The sequence below is a fragment of the Pipistrellus kuhlii genome, unplaced genomic scaffold (genome assembly GCF_014108245.1).
Source record: "Pipistrellus kuhlii isolate mPipKuh1 unplaced genomic scaffold, mPipKuh1.p scaffold_m20_p_16, whole genome shotgun sequence".
NCBI lineage: Eukaryota > Metazoa > Chordata > Mammalia > Chiroptera > Vespertilionidae > Pipistrellus > Pipistrellus kuhlii.
The window spans coordinates 5,141,485-5,163,159 of record NW_023425471.1 but is presented as its reverse complement, the minus strand read 5'-3'; the positions used below and the strand labels follow the sequence as shown (position 1 = coordinate 5,163,159).

The window sequence follows — 21,675 nt, the reverse complement described above, 5'->3', positions numbered from 1 at the left end:
GTCTTATGAAGCTGTCAATCCAGCTGGCCCATTGCCTGTTCTAGTCCTCACACCCTCCCTGTGACCTTCAAACCCTAACTGCTGTGATTGTTCCCAGCCTCTGCTCACTTCAGCCCATGTTCTCCAGGGCTGCTACAGCTCCAAGGAGGGCTCCGCTCAACTCTCTGGTTTTCCACATTTTGCTCAGAGACATTCGAGGGCGATTATGAGTAAGCCTGCTTTTAGGTGCACCTCCACCTGCACCACAGCTCAGAACCGGGCCAGGCGGTTGGAGCAGAGGACACCCCAAAATGCACGATGCTCCCCAACACCCTAGGGTTCATGCCGTTCCCATTAGCTCAAGCCTGGGTTTGGAGGACCAACTTCATGCAGAATGTGGAACTGGAGGGTAATGCATGGCAAAAGCTCTTGAGGGGTGGGACGTGGCTGTTTTCAGGACCATGCTGCACCTCCCAAAGGAGTGGTTTTGTTCCAGCTGCTCCAGGAGATGCTTTGCCCTCGCTCATGGAACTTGCTAGACTTCCTAGGGAAGGGCCAGCCTATGGAGCTCCTGGCCAGGCTGGTGGGTGGCCCAGAATCCCAGGCGATGGTCCAGGTTAGGGGAGCGAGTTCCAGGGAAGGAACTTGACATGCACCCTGGGGTCCCGGTTAGGGTACGGGTATTTATTTATTTATTTATTCATGCATTTATTTATTTGATTTTGGCGGGAGAGCGGCTTGTGAAAGGAAGAGGAGGACAAGGCGCCCGGGGCTTGCCAGGGCTGGCGGTGGGTGCCCCCGGCGAGCTTGCAGCGGGTCCGGCCCGGGCCCCGCACTGCGCGGTCAGAGGGCGCGCTCGCGGCCACCGCGGGGCACGCGGCCGGAGGGGGCGGGGCGCCGGCGGCGGTTGCGGGGCATGCGCGGCTCCGCGCGCGGCTTCTCAAACATGGCGGCAGCGGTGTGAAGAGCCGTGCCTGTTCGCGGGGATCCCGGACCGGTGCGATCGGGGATTTCGCTGCCTTCGCCTGCGAGACGCCGGGTAGGTGGCCATCCCCCGGGCCCTCGGGGGGCAGACGGGCGGAGCCTGGGGGTCCGGTGTCGGGCCGTGATCTCGGGCGGGCGGGCGGCCGGGAGCCCTTCGCGGCGGGACCCGCGCGCGGAACGCCCCCCTCCACCGCCCCGCGGGGTCGGGCCTTCGTCGGGCCCTGCACCCCCGTGGCCCGCCCTCGGCGGCCTCACCCACACCCCCCATCCTGAGATCGGGGTCCCCCTGCCCCGCTGAGTGCCCTCAGCCTGGGTCGCGGCGCCCCTCACGCTCCCCTGGGGTTGGGAGCCCGGCCGCTCCCCCGGCTCCCCTGGTCCCCAGCGCGGGCGGCACCGTCCCGAGCATCCATCCTCCCGGGGAGTGGGGCCGGGCTGGGCCCGGGGGGCGCGCGGAGGGGCAGCGGGGCTGACTTTGCGGGCTCGGGGCCGAAACTCGCCCGGTTGCCCTCTGCGGACTTGGGAAGGAACTTTCGGAGTTTGCGAGGGAAATGCCAGCTCGGGAGGATGCGCCGGTGGCGGAGCGCGGGTTTGGGTGCTGATGCTAGGTGCCCGGCGGACTCGCGCGGGGGGCTCGGTGGCGGCTGGTGTGTGGGGAAGGAGGGAGTAGGGGGAAGGGGGGATCAGGGGGGATCGGAGGAGCAGGGGGGGAGATCGGAGGAGCAGGGGGGGCAGGGGAGCAGGGGGGCGGAGGAGCTGGCGGGAGCGGAGGAGCTGGCGGGAGCGGAGGAGCTGGCGGGAGCACCCTTGGCTTGTCTAGGGGGCTTGGAGGGGCAGCTCTCGGAATAGGGGGTGGGTAGCGGAGTGCGCGGCTCCTGCGATCGGCGAGGCGGCAAGGCGAGGTGCTTTTCGCGGGCTCGACGGGGATCAGGACCTTTGCTGCCTTGGTGTTGAGACCGCGTTCTCTCTCTCTCTCCTCCCAGTGCGTGATTGTGCTCCATCCTAGCGGGACTCGTCCGAAGTAGACCTGGTAGGTGAATTGATTGGGTTTTGCGCTTTGAGGTGCTTCGTTGCTTTGAGGGCTGCACTGTACTCGGTTCCTCCTCCCCAGAATGTTTTGACAGCACATGTATTTAGGTACAAGTTCCCATTGAAGGCTATTGATTTTTTTTTTTAAAGAGAAAGGTTGTGAAACGTTTGTCATTCATAGTAACGTGCGATTACAAGTGGAAATTGGTCTCTACTTTGAAGAAGTAGATTAGCGTCTATGACTTATCTGTAGGGGAAACTAAGGCAGAGAAAGTGAGTGCTTCATTATGGTCGCAGGATTTACAGAATTAAAGTTTTCTTTGCCCAAACCACTGCAGATACTCCTGTATTTTTAGTGATCCCAGAGCTATTTATAAATATATCTGTTTGGGGGAAAGAGTATTCTAAGATGTGTAACATTTATGGAACATGGCTTCCTATGATAAGCAATTGTATAATTTTTATCAACAGCAGTGCTTGGGAATGTTTTTCAATAAAGACAATCTTGGCTTCCTTGCTATTATTTTCTTAATTACTCATTAAGTGTATTTCCAAGGGTGATTGTTCTTTTATTCTGTTTGTGGGTTTGTACATGTAAGTGGGAGAAATGTGCAAAATAAGCTTTTGGAAGTTAGTCCAATTGGGATTTCAAGAACGGAGTGAGTTTATGAGCACTGACCCCACGTTTTGCATTTGTTTGGTTATAGCTTTATCCATAATCTTCAAAATAGTATGATGGAATTAAAAAACTCAGTCAAACGCCATTAAAATGGCTTTGGGATTTTTGAATAAATTTCATATTTATTGAACAACCATATAAGCTTCTTAAAGGTGTATACCTGTTTCCTAAGAGAATCTGATTTGTTTTGAAATCGATGGTTTGGGGAAAAAAAGATTAATGCAACTGAATACATTATGGGTGAGGATGCTTTAAAGCTAAGGGTGTCATAATAGGTACAAAAAAACCTTTGAGCCAATCTTAAAGTGATATGAGTTTTTCTCTTGAGGCAGTTGGTCAGTCGTTTTGGTTTACCCTTCAATAAGCACATCTTTATTAAGTGCCTGTGCTGTCCTTATGGATTCAGTTCAATGTGCATTTACTAGTATTCAGAGGCTGCTATTTGTGCTGGTTTCTAAGTGATTAAGGCTTCCCATTAGTATTTTATTCCTGAAAAGGTCAAGGTTATAGTTTAGAAACTTAATATGAATGTCCTTTTATTTCAAGGCAAATTCAGGGATTTGGGTTGTAATTCGCTAAATGAAATTCTGGGTTATGTGATGTTAACTTTATGACTCTCTTGTTCTGATTCTATAGAAGTATACGTTTTTATGAGAGATTGTTTTCTGAGTCAGATAACACTTAAGGGGGAAAAGGAGTGACTGGTATACATTGAAATCAGAATGTGCTCTGGACATTGCGTTTTTTTAATGCTAAAAACATCCTTTACTTCTATGACCAAGTAGGCTGTTAACTAGATATTAACTGACTGATCATTTACAGCATTTTCCCCAAGATGTTTCAGAAATTTCTCTGAGCTCAAAAATAACAAGGGTTACGATGGTCAGCTATAAGCCAGATGTGACTCTCATTTTCTTTCGGGGTTGTTCCTTTTTAGCTGCCTGCCTGTTCCTCCCAGATGCTTCCTATCACCCCCTTCCTGCCCCTGTTCCCTTTGCTGTTGGTGTCTGTTTCCGCATCATTGAAATGGTCGGGGTAATCCTGCGCTGCCTCACTGAGAAATAATTGATGATATAGTAAAGTGCCTTGAATAGGCTGAATAAATACCACGTCTTTTGAGTGAAAAAGACATAGTCCCTTGTTCCATTTAAGGAAGACCCAAGGCACAATTTTAGTTTGAGCTCTTGTAGGGTAAAGAGGAGGCAAATTTCACTTGAAGGTTTTACTGCCCCTCTCCTTGGGTTAATAGAAATCACTTGTAACTTTAGTAACTGGAACACTGGCTGATGCAAGGGATCTGCTATTTGAGTTATTAGTCACCTCTAGTCCCTTTTTTTCCTCCCAGGTAACGGGGTCTGTAACTTATTTCCTCTCTATTCTCATTCCAGTTGTGAATGGAAATCTGATACCATCTCCTCTATTAACTCCTCTCCCCGGGACTCTCATTGTTTCCTCATAGTAGGTTCTAGTTTTTAGGATATACAAAGTGAGCTCTGCCACAGCCCTCTATGTTAGAGCCCCCAGGCTCTGGCGCCAATGTTGGTCTGGCATTGCCAGGTGTTTTGTAGTTTGGAGTGAGCAAATCAAGCACCCCTCGGAATTGTAGGAACATTTTTAATGCCTGAAAATTACTACATAATAGCTTAGGATTTGAAGTGATTGTTGATTTCAGGAACCAAAAACGTTGAAATTTTTAAAATCGCAAATATTGGTGATTTAGAAAGAAAAAGTTCATTCTTCCCTGGCTTGGAGTCTTAATATTTATGATCCTTTTACCTTGGGGAAATAGATGAAAGGAAGCACTCTGTTTATCTTAGATTAAAATGGGCTGGCATAATTTAGTGGTTGAGTTTTCCAGGCTCTAACCAGTTTGGGCTTTGGTTATTCTAAGCCTAGAAATGCCTTTATTGTAGTGATAGCATCTCATTCTTAAAAAGATAGAGATGGTGATTCTGAAAGCTGGGTAAATTGAGAATATTTCCGAAACGAGGGTTTGAAATGTGCATATGTTCTTTGGTTTTTCATGAGGAAGGCGTTTTTGCTTATTTTGTGTTTCTGTTGTCTAATATAACTAAACCATACCCAACTTATAAATTATAATACTAGTGTTTTTTGTGTTAAGTGATTTCTACTAAACATGTATCCCTAAATCTTTACCTTACTTTTATTTTTTGGGCATGCTGATGGAAATGTTTTAATGTAAGAAACGGGTATTTTACTGGGTTTAAAGCAAAAGATTTGAGGTTCCTTATTAGCAGTTTATATGATGGTGCTGTTAACTTAGTTTCATACTCTTCTGACCTAGTCTAAATTCCTTATTTAACCAAGGAGTTAAAAAAAAGGAAGAAAGAATAAGCTTAGACGAGTAAAGAGCTGGGAAACATTCGATAATGGAGAGCATTTGATTACCTACTACTTGTGATGTGCGTTTATGGCTGTGGCTCTGCCCCTTCCTAAGTTTATAGGAGCAAATTGTTGTAATAGCGGAAAGAGCATGCCCACCTTTTGTGGTGACATGCCATTGTAAACTTCAGAGGGGACAGATTGCAATTCTAGGGCATACCTTGAAGATGCTTTCTTTTCTCAAGGAAAGGCTATTGAAGCTCTCTTTGCTTCTTGTCTTTAGAATACATGTTTGATTTATCTCAACCTCTGTTTCTCCAGACACAAACAGCTTCATTTGCCTAGACTTTTTTAAAAAAAATATATTTTATTGATTTTTTACAGAGAGGAACAGGGAGAGATAGAGAACTAGAAACGTCTATGAGAGAGAAACATAGATCAGCTGCCTCTTGCACACCCCCTACCGGGGATGTGCCTGCAACCAATGTGCATGCCCTTGTCCGGAATCGAACCTGGGACCTTTCAGTCCGCAGACCTACACTCCACCATTGAGCCAAACTGGCTTCGGCTGCCTAGACTTTTAAGCACATGTATTGACAAGGTTATTTAAAAACAAACAAACATTTGGTCACTTTTTCTATCTTTCATCATTTTTAGCTGGTTTCATATTTTGATGATATATTCAGTTTTAAATTAAGCTGTGAGTGAAGCAACTGTTTCTTCTCCAGTTCTCTTGCCTCTGAATACAGTTGTAAACATGTGCCCTTTGCTGTGAAATTGGTCTTCTTATTCTTTTGATAGATTTAAAGTATTACTTGAAGTAAGTTTTAATACACTTTCAAGTTATTGAAATGTACAATAATGATCAGCATTATCTTTATTTTTTATTAACTCAGTAGAGTCTAAGAAATCTGTTCAAATAAACACATTGTCTGCCGAAACAGGTGTGGCTCAGTGGATAGAGTGTCAGTCTGCGGACTGAAAGGTCCCGGGTTCGATTCCGGTCAAGGGCATGTACATTGGTTGCGGGCACATCCCCGGTGGGGGTGTGTGCAGGAGGCAGCTGATCAATGATTTTCTCTCATCTATGTTTCTAGCTCTCTATCCCTCTCCTTTCCTCTCTGTGGAAAATCAATAAAATATATTTAAAAATAAACAAATAAACACATTGTCTTTGTTGGTTATTAAAAGAAAATATAGTACTCAGTAATAATAAGCACGTTTATATGTTGCCTGGTTTAGACTAGAAATCCTGGTCTGAGATTTTTTTGAGTTTGTAGAAATATTTAAGTGGATAATTTACTGACACACCTGCCTCATGTTTGAAGCATTGTCAGGGATGTTTAGTTTTCTGGTCACTTCAGATTGTGTTTTATTGCATGCTTTTCTGCAGTCTGTTGTCTAGCAGGAATTGTTATTGTCATAATTTCCATTATTTCTTGGAGGGCTGGTGTTAGAAACCATAAATCTAGACCGCTGTGATAACAGGCACAGGCTGTAACCTGACCCAGTTCTTTTGTCAAAATGTTGCATGGAGAACTGCCTGTAGTAAACTGACATGCCCTGCTATTAAGTCCATCCTCTGCAAATGCTGGTGGGCAGCAGGTCCTTGGAAAATTAGCCCATGGCTGTGCTTTAGAACTTTAGGCATTGACAGTTATAAGCATGGGTTTTGGTAACCCTTAACATATCTTTCATTGATCTGTTTTCTGATATAACATACTTCCTAACTAAATAAATAGCTTTCACATAAATTATTTTAAAATTGTAGGTATTAATTATGTTAACTTGTAGGCTACAATTGTTAGATAAATTAAAAATTCTTCAAAATAGTTTCCTCCCCCTTGGGTTTGTTTGACACAAAGCTTAATTTCTAATTGGTTGCAGCTGATTTTAGTAAAGTATAATTAAAATTGCTCCTCTAGAAACCTTAGTTTCTCCAGAAGGCTTGGTATGATAAATAACTACCAAAAATGTTCATTCTTAATATTGATTATACACAACTCAGGGATGAAAATTTATTTTTAAAGGCAATCGCAAAATTAAAGCTTAGTTGTTTTCTGATTATGTTTATACATATATCAGAAAATGGGAATTTTATAATATATTCTTATCCAATTCAGAGAGAAAGGGAGAGGGAGAGAGAACTGGGATCGAACCTGCAATCCCAGCATGTGCCCTGAGTGGGAGTCAAAGTGTGACCTCCTAGTTCATAGGTCAGTGCTCAACCACTGAGCCACACCAACTGGGCAGAAAATGGAAATTTGATTATTTACTTGAATGGATTAAGTAGATAACATGTGAAATCTTAAAGTGGTGAATCATGTCCAATTTAACAAATTATATGTGGCTGTACAATGGATAGATATACATTTCTATCCTTTATGAGGATAACCACCATTACCAGAAGCAAATTTTAGTTAAAAGAGCCAGCTTCTCGCCTAGACAGGTTTGGCTCAGTGGTGGAGCATCGGTCTGCGGACTGGGGTGTCCCGGGTTCCATTCAGGTCAGGGGCATATGCGTTGGCTGCCTGCTCATCCCCAGTAAGGGGTGTGCAAGAGGCGATGTTTCTCTCTCATCGACGTTTCTAGCTCTCTAGCTCTCTCCCTTCCTCTCTGTAAAAAATCAATAAAAGATATTAAAAAAAAAGAGCCAGCTTCTCTTTGTAAAAGGAAAATATATAGCTATAATGCATTTGAATTAAATAAATAAGTGTTTTTGCATTTAGGTATAAATATGAAGTGCTCTTTAAAAAAATGTTTTTAAAAAATATATTTTATTGATTTTTCACAGAGAGGAAGGAAGAGGGATAGAGAGCTACAAATGTCGATGAGAGAGAAACATCGACCAGCCTCCTCCTGCATACCCTCCGCTAGGGATGTGCCCGCAACCAAATCGTACCTGGGACCTTTCAGTCCGCAAACCAACGCTCTATCCACTGAGCCAAACCGATTTCGGCGTGAAGTGCTCTTGAAACCAAAGTTTCAAAATAAAATAAACTGTTTTCCAGTCAAAATGAAAAACTTAAAGATGTTATTCTATTCAGTTAACTCAGACTTCTCTATCATCCTTTTGCATGTTGACTGGATCATAAAGAACTTTTTTGTTATTCAAGTTTGAAAGCAGTGTCTTTATAATGAGATAGACTTAAAAAAGAAAAAAAAACCCTGCTTGTGCTATTTCATTAATAGTGTCTGGTGAGTTATCCGTGTGTACTGTAATTTCCATAGTTTATTCCAACATTTTCTTTTTTTTTAAAAAAATATATTTTTATTCAATTCTTACAGAGAGGAAGAGAGAGGGATAGAGAGCTAGAAACATTGATGAGAGAGAATCATCATTCAGCTGCCTCTTGCACACTCCCTACCGGGGATGTGCCCGCAACCAAGGTTGTCGGGATGTGCCCACAACCAAGGTACATGCCCTTGACTGGAATCGAACCCAGGACCTTTCATTCCGCAGGCCAAGGCTCTATCCACTGAGCCAAACCAGTTTCAGCCCAACATTTTCTTTAACTGCCAGCAAATATTTATGAATTATCTCTTAGCCTTGACACATTTACTAGTATATTACTGATATATTCAAGGGGATAGAATGAAATATCTCTGTAGTTAGATTATTTTTTGTGTAAAGACTGTGTCTTTTTTTTTTGTTTGAATGTTGGTCTAAACACGTGATTTGGTTCCAACTGTCATCCTATATAAAAACAGGCTAATATACAAATAGACTGAATGGAGGAACAACTGCTCGCTATGATGCACACTGACACCAGAGGGCAGACACTCAACACAGGAGCTGGCCCCTGGTGGTCAGTGCGCTCCCACAGGGGGAGCGCTGCTCAGCCAGAAGCGGGCTCATGGCTAGCAAGCACAGTGGCAGTGGCAAGAGCCTCTCCCGCCTCTGCAGCAGTGCTAAGTATGTCTGAGTGTTGGCTTAGGCAAGAAGCGGGCTTAAGCCATCAGTTGGATATCCCCCAAGGGCTAGACTGCAAGAGGGCACAGGCCAGGCCGAGGGACCCTCCCTGAGTGCACAAATTTCGGGCACTCAGCCTCTAGTGTAATTAGAATTCATAAACTGAATTCTGATACAAGTTATTCTTAGTTCTTCTTGAAAAAGAATACCTGTAATACTAATCTATTTATGCTGCTGCGTATCTTTTTGAGACCTAAACCATCCTATAAATCAAATTTAGAGTAAAAACACGAAAGACTGGCAAATGTTGGGAAAGAGATATGGGGAGTGAGGGACTATTTCAGGTCTCAAAGAATTTCCTCCTTGGCCTATTGACCTAGAATTGTATGTAAATTAAGACATTAGAAAAAGGAACAGAGAAGACAATGATGACAGCCAAGAGAAAAATCTCACCAAATTTTTTTTAAACCACAATGTTCTGGTACTATATCAGTAGCCGGTAGATTTTATTATATAGTATTGGAGTATATAAAATGTAGCAGATTTTATTTACTTGTTAAGCAAACATTTTCAGGGCCCTATTATGTGGTGGACACTGGCTAGACCCTAGAGAATACAAAGATGAACCAGACTTGATACTGTCCGCAAAAGCTCATAGTCTAGAAGGGGAGATAAGGCATGCACACAAATACAATAGAAGCAATTTTAGCATAATGGTTAAGCATTCATGAACCTAGGTTCAAATTTAGCTGTGTGATCTTATGTAGATCTTTGAGCCTCAGTATCCTTAACTTTCAAATGAACATTAATAATAGTATCAATTAATAACAGGCTTGTAATAGGCTTTATATAAGAAAACTGTATTGAAAGGCCCTAATAGGGAGCCAGGCATTTAGCAAGAGCTCAGTGAGTGGCAGCTCTTAGTATTTATTATTACCACTGCCAATACCACCATCATTAGACCCCAGGGGCCATAATTTTTATTTTCTCCTGTCCTCATGGATCCATTCTGTCCAGGGTGCATGGTATATCTTTTTGCTTCTGCCTTTCAGAGTATGTACAGTGTATTGGATCCCCGTCTTTTGGTGTCTTGACAAACCTAGGTTTGAATTAATTTTCTTTCACTACTAGCTTTCTGATTTTCAAGAATCAATAGAACTTGGTAACTGATAAGATATTGGACAAAAGATTATTTTTAATTCAGAAAGATTGGGAATTCATAGTGCCTATTAAAATAGGAAGCAGAGAAAAAGGAGCACCTTTTGGAGGGCAAACGAGTTTGATTTTTTCAAATATGTAGTGTTTAAGGAGGTTGTGAGATATTCAAACTGATGTTCAACTGGCTAGACCAGGGGTCTGCAACCTTTAAGACATAAAGAGCCACTTGGACCCGTTTCCGAAGGAAAAAAAACACCTGGGAGCCGCAAAACCATTGCGACATTTAAAACAAATATAACACTGCATATATTGTTTCTTACCTTAATGCTATATACCGGATCGTGCAGTTAGCTGTCAATCTGAAGAAAAAAAGGACTTTTTCACTTAACAATGTAGAATATATTTTTGCAAATTAATAGCTAATTAAAATATTTAATTTACCTGGTTAATGGGATTTTTGCTCCTGAACTGAACTCAGTGCACAGTGTCAGCACATCAGGACTGTAAGACGTTACCTTCATTTTCACACAGGCTTGCAAGTTGCCGGAGCCGCGGTAAAGCTTCAAAAGAGCCGCTTGCGGCTCTGGAGCCGTAGGTTGCCGACACCTGGGCTAGACTATAAACTTTGGAGAGAGATTGGGACTAGAGATGCTGATATGAGTCATACATATAGTAGTGTTATACCAGCCATGGACTAGAATGAGATTCTAGACTCAAATTTCTAGAAGCTAGAGGAACAGATTGAGTGACTAGGGAAGATCAATGGCTAGGACAGAAGGAGGACATAGATACAGAGGGGTAATACAGATAGGACAACCAGGGAATAACATATGCCTGAGACTCAAAGAGGAGAGGTGTCAGAAATGAGGGGTGACCTATCACAGAGGGCTCCTGAAGTGTCAAGGGGATTGACACCAAAATGGGTGTTGATGTCTGGGAAGTAATTGAAGTTTTGGAAGCAGATATAGGAGAAGAGGGAAGAAGCTAGAGGGCAGAAAGTGAGGTATCACAGTAACACTTTGTATTATGGGTGTCATCATATTTATTACCAAAACCCTGCTGATCATTAGGAAATGATTAGTCTGGTAAATATATAATATAGTTGAGAGTCTTTTCTACACGTTATCTCAATTTAAGGTCATTTTACATTTTCAAGTAGTGGATTTTAATATCTGCGAAATGGGAGGCTCTGAATAAGTCTAATCATTTAATGTTTAAGTTTGGACATATTCCCACCTATGGGACTTCTGTCTGAGAAATATAGCAGCAAACCTTGCTATTAGTATGGGAGCACATTTATTTATTTTTTCAGCTCAACATCTGCGTTTAGTTTATTTTTATGCTCTCACGTTGAGGTGCCGTAATTCTCCATCTATTTTATAACATCAGAAATGCAAAGGGCCCTGGGAAATTTCTTGCTTGTTAAACTTGTTTTAGTCCCTGTTCTTGTCATCCTTATTTACTCCTCAGGTAGTAGTCTCTAATTAGAGACTCAAGGTATATTACTGTATTTTCAAAACAAAAACAAGGGAAGGAAAAACGAAAATCTCAAACAAGCAAATAATGGAAGGATTCTGTAATTGTAGAATTATAGACTCATCAACTTGCTAAATAGTCCTTTAAAACAGTCTTTCTTTAAAAAGCTAGAATTTTCTCTAGAATCAGATAGGTGCAACTAGGAATTTTAGGTTTAATAGTTCCACTATTAATTTACTGTTTATGTTGTTTAAATGTATTGAGAAAATGGTTTAAAACAATGCATGACTTTTCAAACCATTAAAACAGTTTACCTTTGTTGTTGAAAATATTACAGCTGTCTCCTTCTCTTCCCCCTCCATCAACCCCTTCACCCTCTCCTGATCCCCCCAGGCCTTCAGGGAGGGGAAGCGGGAAGATATTAACCAAAGAATTTATATGCATATGTGTATAACGCATGGATAAAGCATTTTTAGCTCTTAAATCTATGACAAGTTACAATAAGCAAAACAAATGGTTTTGTAAAAGATTCCAGGTTATCTATGCTTGGTCAAAGCCTGCTAGATTTAGTGTAACTGTCCTTTTGGTAAAGGAAATTTAAATGTCAGGCATTCTAAAAGAGTGCTAGCCTAATTTTTTAAATCCATTCATCTAAATGTATTGGGGTAACACTGGTTAATAATATTTCAAGTGTACAACATTACAGTACAGTGTCTATATACTCAATGGTGTGCTCACCACCCCAAATCTGGTTTACTTCCGTTACCATATATTTGGAGCATTTATCTCTTTAAACATCTTTTTTGGTCCATACTTTATTTTTTTATTTTTAAAAAAATATATTTTATTGATTTTTCACAGAGAGGAAGAGAGAGGGATAGAGAGTTAGAAACATCGATGAGAGAGAATCATTGATCAGCTGCCTCCTGCACACCCCCTACTGGGGATGCGCCTGCAACCAAGGTACATGCCCTTGACCAGAATCGAACCTGGGACCCTTCAGTCCGCAGGCCTACGCTCTATCCACTGAGCCAAACCGGTCCTGGTGAGCCAAACCGGTCCCGGCTGGTCCATACTTTGAAAAAGTAATTAAGTAATGGTCAGGAATCAAAGTAGGAATATAGTTTCATTTTAGAACATAATGTTAAGGGCTAATGCTGAAACTCACTCTTCCCAGGGAGTTTTAATTAGGGAAGATGGGGTATAATAGAAAACAATCTTTGAGTTTCCACTTGTTCACAATTCTATGCTAGGTGCTTTACCTATATACTATCTTCCTTTAATTTTCTTGACTGTAGTATGAAGTTTAGATGGTATTAGTTTTCATTTAAATATGGGAAAACCAAGACTCAGAGAGATTAAGTAACTTGTAACGGCTTTAAGCACTTGAAGTAATATTTATATGTAATTGATATAGCCGCCAGTAATTATCACAGTATAATTTTTTCTTTAATAGTATGTATAACTTGTTAAGTGTGATAGACCAGCATTGCATATATCGAGCTCCTTAATAATATAAGAACATTCAGGGATTATTAAACTATCAGGGCACTCCCTCCCCCCTTGAAAATAACTTTGTCTGATTATTTAACATATACCATTATAAAGAGTTCAAATAATACATAAAAATATAAAGAAGACAATAAAGGTCACTTAAAATCTCACCACCTGTGGTGCAAAATAAGAAGTATCACCAAAATAGTTTTGTATTACATTATGCAAACTTATATACAATTTTACACATATAGAATTATATCACACAGGAGATATTTATAAGATACCATTCTTTTACCCCCTTCCCCCTCCCAGTTAGTATATACACCACCATCTTTACCATCCCAGCTAAGCCTTATTCACAAGCTAGCACATGTCCCATGTTTCTCTCCATACTTAAATCTTTTACTCATATAATTCTATTCAGACCTATATCTTGAACTTTAGTCACTATTAGTTACAATCAGTGAACATTTGAGTACTTTTAAGCACAATGCTTTGTGCTAGCTTTGGGAGAGCTACAAGGGAGAGTAATGTGTGGCCTGTGTTCTCAATTACTTTACAACCTGTGATGAGAAGTGAACAGGTAAACAGCCTGTATTATATAAGGCTTGCTTTGATATCCGCTGTTGGGTAGAAACATCCTGGGAAACCCTGCAGGGGAACTCCCAGAGGACAGAGGCCTGGCCTTTTTTATTCTTGTGTGCATAAACCCTTGATAAATGCAATTATGCCCAGAGTCTGTAAATTAATATCTGTAAATAAAATCGTGTGTTTTGTTCATATGCTTATTTCTGACTAGTGGACCTGTTGGAGAGCAAGGACAGTATTTTATTTATCTTTGTTATAGAGTACATGTCAGATTGAGGACATGCAGGAAAAGTCTGGATTAATGAATTAATGGCTTCAAACTATACATGCCTTCTAACAAGTAATTATCTTGTTAGACTTTTGCAGTTCTTACAAGTTTCACCAAAACAGTCATGATTGTTTCACCTCCCCATAAAAGATGCATAAGTGGGGTTTTGGGGTAGGCCTCAGTTTGAATCCCAACTCTACCAATTTACCATCTGCTTTTTAAAATGATTTAATCATAAAATCCACCCTTTTAAAGTACACAGTTCAGTGCATCCATCACCACTATCCAATTCTAAAACATTCGATCACCTCAAAAAAGAAATCCCTTACCCATAGCTATACCTGTAATCAATCACTCCCCAGTCCCTCTTCCCCTGCCTTCAGCAACTACTAACTCTATACCCAGTTTCTAATATGACCCTTCAGAAGTATGCTAAAAAGGAAGCATTAATTGATTTTTCTCCTTGTAGGAAGGAACATCAGAAGGGGATACCATGGGGCGAACAGCCTGTGGAGGTAAAATTTACTTACATAAAAATGGTAATGTTTGTTTGTTATTTATTTGGAATGAGTATCTTCTGGCAGACTGAATGTTTGTAAGTCCTTTTAAAAATAAAAGTAAAGCAAGATGTTAGGTGCTTAGAATTGGAATTTTAGAACTGAAGAGCTATTAACAATAATCTTGTCATCCCTTCCGAATTTTATAAATAAGAAAACTGACTCTGAGGGAGGTCATATAACAATCTGTGACAATGCCAAAATCAGAATCTAAATCTTCTAACTCTAATAGGAGTGATTAAAAAAGTACTTAATCCTGACTTACTCTAATGAGAAGGCTGCTCACTGTACGGTGAATATGCCACACTCATTTGCACTGTTTTGAGTTGTTTTGTTTTGTTTTTGTTTTTAATATATTTTATTGATTTTTTTAAAATTTTTTTTACAGAGAGGAAGAGAGAGGGATAGAGAGTTAGAAACATCGATGAGAGAGGAACATCGACCAGCTGCCTCCTGCACACCCCCGACTGGGGATGCGCCCGCAACCAAGGTACATGCCCTTGACCGGAATCGAACCTGGGACCTTTCGGTCCTTAGGCCGACGCTCTATCCACTGAGCCAAACCGGGTTTCGGCTGCACTGTTTTGAGTTGTGCTTCCCCCCCCCCCCCCCATACTTCACACCTTGCTATGCTAAATCCTGTCTTTACTTCAAGACTCAGTTCAAATCCTATGTCTCCCATGACTTTTTCTCTGGCTGAATACTGAATGTTATTCTCTGATGTTCACAATTTTATCAAGTGCATTAGTTTAGTGTAGTCTCTGGAACTTCATTTTAGCTTCTCTAGAGCAGGAATCATGTCTTTAGTTTTACTTTCTTTCCTAATAGAAAATCTTAAGGAGAACTATTTAGTAAACATAAATATGTACTTTCTTTTTACTAGCCAAATTATTTAAATACAAAGCATTCCATCTACTTCCTTCAAGTGTTCACATATCTTGAAGAGTTACTCAGTTATAACCAGAAAGTAGATCTGTTACCTTAAATGGTACACTTGACATGACTTATAGGTCCTTCTTTAAGAAGCTTGTCACCTGACAGGTCAAGGGTAAAATAGCAATAGATGGAAGTTTAAATACATGAGTTCATAATGATACTATCAATAAAAAAGAAAACCTATTGGTCATTTATGGAGAATGCTACGGATCCAACTTATTTTGAAAATTAGAAAGTAAACAAAATAAAATATTGATTGCGACTTTTCTATATGATCTGTACCTCAGGGTAACTGAATGGTTAAAGAGGGGAGGTTTCTCTCTACAGAATTTTTCTGGTTAATAAAGACAGGATGATAAAATTAGAATACCTCCATGAACTAATGGATCTAGGCCAGTGGTCAGCAAATTAATTAGTCAACAGAGCCAAACATCAACAGTTCAACGATTGAAATTTCTTTGGAGAGCCAAATTTTTTAAACTTAAACTTCTTCTAACGCCACTTCTTCAAAATAGACTCTCCCAGGCCATGATATTTTGAGGAAGAGCCACACTCAAAGGGCCAAAGAGCCGCATGTGGCTCGTGAGCTGCAGTTTGCCAACCACAGATATAGGCAGTAGCCATCTATGGTTAGTCATATCACAAAAAAGAGAAAGAACTAGATGTTAATTATGAGCCTCCTGTGAGAAGTACCCACATCACATATGAAGTCATCTTCTGTTAACCCCTGCCCCACCCCTGCAAAGCCAAATCTGCATCTATTTAAGCTCTTGATCAAAATATCAGTACCAATTTAGAAAAAATATAAGGACCAGAAGAACTCAGCACCATGAGGAAATAGTCATCAAAATCCAGATTGGAAAACTCTAAACTGGTATCATCAGCAAAAAAATTGCTAGGGGAATGGGGACAAAAGAGCCTACAGATCAATAGACTTAAGAGACATATCAACCGTTGCTATGTATGGATTTTATTCATGTCCTGATTCAAACAGACACATCTATAATAATAAAAGCATAATATGCTAATTAGACTGGACGGCAGCTGAACGACCATCTGGACGAAGCCTGGTCTGTGAGGGCTGAGGCAAGCTGGGGTTGTGAGGGCCAAACCCCTTGCACAAATTTTGTGCATCGAGCCTCTAGTTTAAAATAATTAAGACAATTGGGGAAGTAGGAACACTGACTGCTTATTTGATATTAAGGAATTAAACTTAATTTTTCAGAATAATAATAATATAGTGAATGACTTTTAAAATTATATATCTTTAAGACATATACTGGACATATATGTGGACAAAATAATATAATATCTTAGATTTGGGTAGTTATAAGTTCCAGCACTGTTTGAGCTCCTCAGTTTGGCATAAAACTCTGCCTAGTCTATTGAATTATATTACAGTCTAGCTTTCTTGTTATTTTTTAAACTGTCAAAAACATCCACTTTATTTCTAGGGCATGTTAATTTGAATATTGTAAGGATCAGCGCAATTTGTTTTGGCTTATTTATTCATTAATTTAACAAATCCTTGAGGGTGTCATTGCATACCAGGTCCTATTCTAGGCCCTGAGACTATAGCAGTGAACAAAACAGACAAAATTAAATAAACCCATGCTCTTTTGGAGCTTACATTTGAGTGAGACATAAAATGAAACAAAATAAATAAGCACATTATAAGGTACACAGCATGTTAGAAAATGAAGTCCTGTGCAAAAAAAAAAGAGAGAGAGAATATTAATTATAAAAAATTAAAACTAGCTCCTATCAGAAAATAGTTTTAGTTTATAGTTTTATTAAGTGCTCTTTCAGACTATTGCTATAGTATTCTGATATTGCTTACTGTTTTCTTTTTAGATTCAATGAATGTGAAGAAGGATAGTAAAGGGAAAACTTCTCAATCGGACACATCTAAACAAGATGGTAGGTTTTAAAGTATTTAAACACATATTTTTTCCTCAGTCAGTGTTAATATGAACTCTTATTGCTTTTATATACTCTCTGTACAGCAAACTCCTGTAAATATGAAACCTAAGTGATAAGAAAGGTCAGGAAATAGTTTTTATTTTGAAATTTTTACTTTGGTTTTACTTAGAGATAAATTGGTATGGCATTACATTAAAAAATAACCATGTATTTCAATGCAAATTTTGCCAAATTAAAGATATCTAGTTATTAAGTACCACGTATTACCAATTTAAAATAACTTTATTATGAATAAAAAACATCCTTACATTACAATCAATGTGAAACTCTGTTTTTGATGGTCAAAAGATAGTTGATAAAAGTAGATAAAAGCTTAGGCATTGATAGGTCAGACAGACCTCTTCTAGAAATCCTGGTCTCATTTTTCTTTTGTTTTAAAATCCTCATCTGAGGATATGGCTTTATTGATTTTAGAGGGAGGAAGAGAGAGAGAGACAGAGAGAGAGAAAGAGAGAAGCATTGATTGATAAGAGAAGATATCAATTGATTCCCCCTGTATGTGACCTGATGGGAGATTGAATCTGCAAGCTAGGCATGTGCCCTGACTGGGAATTGAACCCTCAACCTTTTGGTGTGTGGGATGATGCTCCAGTCAACTGAGCCACTCTAATGGCCTTGTGACATTGGGCAAATTACTAAACATTCTTTGTCTATGGATCCTACTACTTACCTCATGGGATTATTGGAATTTAAATTTAAAAAATGAATATAAAGTACCTAGTATAATTCCTAGGTATATTGTATATGTTCTATAGATGTTAATTTTATTTATTATCACTCAATTAATTTTTATTGTAAACAGCATGTATATAGCACTGCACCAGAGACACTGGAGGTACATCTGACTTGTTGCACCTGCTCTTAAGGAAAATGAGAAAATGAGTCATATGAACACAAAAGGCTGAATAAAAAAATGACAAACTTACTGTGTTTACCAGAGATTCCCAGATGAACCTCTTGTCCTTCCCTTTGTCTTTCTGTTGGACCTGTTCTGCCCTCCCCACTCTTGTAATACTTCATATATGCCTTCATATATGGCTTCCTGTTCTCACAGGAAGGTTGCCTCTATAGGTAATCTCCATGGAATCATTCTCTTTCAATGCTGGGCCCCCAGCACTTCCTTCTTTTTCCCATTGGCCTTATTTGTCCGTCAGCTCTTCTTTCCAACCTCTAAAACCCTCCAAGAAAATGGAGGCCATTAGGTTAGAATGTTCTTCTTTATCCCTACAAATTCCATCTGTTTTTACAATATACGTAACAGTTTTGTTGAGATGTAGTTTACATAAACAATTCGCCCATTTAAAGTATACAATTCAGTGGTTCTCGGTGTATTCGCAGAGTTGTGTAACCATCATTATAATCAATTTTAGAACATTTTTTATCACCCTAAAAAGAAATTCTGTACCCAGTTATTAATCACTCCACATTTTCTCCCAATGCTTCTCCCCTCCCCAGCTCTAGGCAACTACTTATCTACTTGTTGTCTCTATAGATTTAGCTATCCTGAACATTTCATAAAAGTAAATAAAATATATTCTTGAAGGTTGAAGCTAGTAACTTTTCAAAATTCTCAAACTTATGATTTAAAAAAACGAGATTGATCAGGTTGACAGACATCTGCAGATATTTCTGAGAGACCTGCTTTTAACATCTTATTTTAGACATTTGGACAAATAATGGACTAGAATAGAGTATAAGTCAAAGAAGAAGGAGCCATGGTCCTGAACTTAACATCTTATTTTAGAAATCAGTGAGTGACTGCTAAAAGTTTAAGCTCTATGAGAGCCAGGGTTTTTGTCCATTTTATTAACCACTGAATTTCCGGTAGCTAGGACAGTGCCTGACACATACTGGCTACCTTTTATGGGAATCCAGTGATGAATGAAACAGACATGATCCCTCCCTTCTTTGAGTTTAGGAGGAAAGGTAGACATTAAATAAACAACTACAATTGTGATGAGTGCTGTGAAGTAGTGGTGCAGTGATCGTTCAGCTGAGAAGTTTCTGATTCCAGATATTTCCCCCATCTTTACTAGACTCTGAACTCCAGCCTCACACTAGAAGACATTATGATTCTGATTTATTCTGGAGAAGACCAGGGGGCTCACATAGATTATGTTCCGCTTGCCAAAAAGATATTTGGACAAATAACGGACTAGAATAGAGTGCAAATCAAACAAGAAGGAACCATGGGCATGTGCAAACAATAACCAGAGCACTGTTTTGGCTCCTGGTCGGGAATTCAGCTGTGGTATTGTAGATGTGTCAAATCTAAATTAAACTGATCAGGATATATCAGTGACCTCCTTAGGACATCCTAGCCAGATCCCCCAACCCCCAATTCATGTTTTTGTTGTTGTTGTTGTGCTTTAAAAAAATGCTCTCCAAAACTATATGTTGGTAGAGCTTCAGTTCAAACCCTGGGTCTCCTGATGGTTTAGTTAGTGCTTAGGAGGTCACTGAAATATCCTGCCCAGTTGAATTTTGGAGCCATGGATCTTAGTGTTCACTTACGAAAAAGCTATTCAGTATTCATAAACCAATGACAATAATGACATTTAGTTTTATAATAACTTGTCATTTATTGAATGACTTACATGTATGCTACTTCACTTAATTCTCAAAATACCTTGTACCATATTTATTACATCCCCTATTTTATAAAGGAAGGAACTGAGGCTGAAAAATGAAATGACTTGCTCAGGATCACACAACTAGAAATAGGCAGAGCCTGGCTGGAAGAAGGCAGGTGTGACTTCAGAGCCCATAGTCTCACCATTCTGCTGCATACCTTCCAGCAGTGTGGTAACATTCACTTCCCGTCATCTAAAGTGGACTTAAACACAGTCTCTTTTTAATGGAATAATCTCTTAGATTTATTGTTAAGTTTAAAAAGCAGGGTGCACAGTGTTAAGTATGACATAATATTACTACATACATGTGTAAAATCACACTCATATATTGATGGCATGCTGAAGCTGGTTCACACCAGCTACGGAGAGCCATTTGCACACAACTCTTTCCAACTTTGTGGTTAGTGACTTCTCCTTGGCACCTTGTAATCAGGTATGGTGGTAGTATTTAAATCGCAGAAGACTACCAACACTGCCACTCAGGCTTTTTGTTTGTATTTTCTGAAAAGCTGGCTGTTAATCATTTGTCAGCACTTTGTGTGTGTGTGTTTCAGTGTGTTATATATCGTTAAAGGATATATAAGAGGTTAGTAATGTACATTCCCCCAGGAAGGGGAAAAGTCAAAACCAGTGTTTTTTAAAAATATGTTTGTGCTGATTTCAGAGCGGAAGGGAGAGGAAGAGAGAGATAGAAACATAGGTTATGAGAGAGAATCATTGGTCAGCCACCTCCTGCACGCCCCACACTGGGGATTGAGCCTGCAACCAGGCGCGTGCCCTGACCTGGAATTGAACCATGACCTCCAGGTTCATAGGTCAACGCTCAACCATAGAGCCATACCGGCCAGGCTCAAAACCAATATTTATATAGTGACAAAATTAAATGAGAGTATAGAAAAACCTCATGGTTGATGAGAATTAAACTTTGTATGAATGAATACTGCTTTTAATACAGCTATCAAGTTTTTCTCTCAGTGCCTTTGGCATCTGACTGGCACAGTGAATTGAAGAGTTCAGGCCAGGCAGAGTACTTCTGCTTTCTGACCTTGTGCTCTAGCATTATGAAGATTAAGTGAGAGAAAGGATGGCAAGAGTGTGTAAAAAATGTACATCACTAAAATAATCTATATCAGTGACTGTACCGATGACTGGTTTACTGCTTTGTTCTGCCATCATATTCTTGACAACTGGATGGAGATCAACTAGTCAATTGAGGAACAACTCTGGTTCTCAGATTTTTTCTTTCCGTAAAATTCTGCTAGACCACACACCTAAACACCTTTAGCTCCCCGTGAAAAACAAAGCACCATCACATTAATGGGATGAAATGGTAAAAACACATCTTGAGTAAATTTATATTAGAGCCAGATGAGTAGAATTTGCTCTCACTCTATAAAACATCCTGTAGCTTCTAGAATCCACATTTTTAGAATCACTGTGCTGTAGTACTCATTACATTGAGAAGATCTGGCTTGTAATTTATACCATAGCCATTATTATAATGAAGTTGTCTTATTTTTTATTCCTATACTGCTAATCAAATGTACATCAGGAAGTTTGAATCTGCTCTTAATTAGAAAATATTTTTTAAAGAGAAAATGGAACCAAAGCCCATTTTATTCTTGAAAATTAGTATACATATTGTATATATTAAA

At 39.8% G+C, this 21,675-nt stretch overlaps 1 protein-coding gene across 4 annotated transcripts in view; it reads left to right on the top strand.

Moving 5' to 3' along the window:
- The first annotated feature begins 929 nt into the window (after positions 1 to 929).
- SCML2 (Scm polycomb group protein like 2) overlaps positions 930 to 21,675 on the top strand; it is a 68,020-nt gene continuing 47,274 nt past the window's right edge. For 3 of the 4 annotated variants that reach the window (XM_045582297.1, XM_045582296.1, XM_045582299.1), the window contains exons 1-4: positions 932 to 1,018; positions 1,944 to 1,990; positions 14,381 to 14,426; positions 17,259 to 17,324. In XM_045582297.1, coding sequence (XP_045438253.1) covers positions 14,405 to 14,426; positions 17,259 to 17,324 — 88 coding nt within the window. In that variant the 5' untranslated portion in view covers positions 932 to 1,018; positions 1,944 to 1,990; positions 14,381 to 14,404. Of the gene's footprint in view, positions 1,019 to 1,943; positions 1,991 to 14,380; positions 14,427 to 17,258; positions 17,325 to 21,675 lie in introns of all 4 variants that reach the window. The other variant, XM_045582298.1, reaches the window with a different exon arrangement.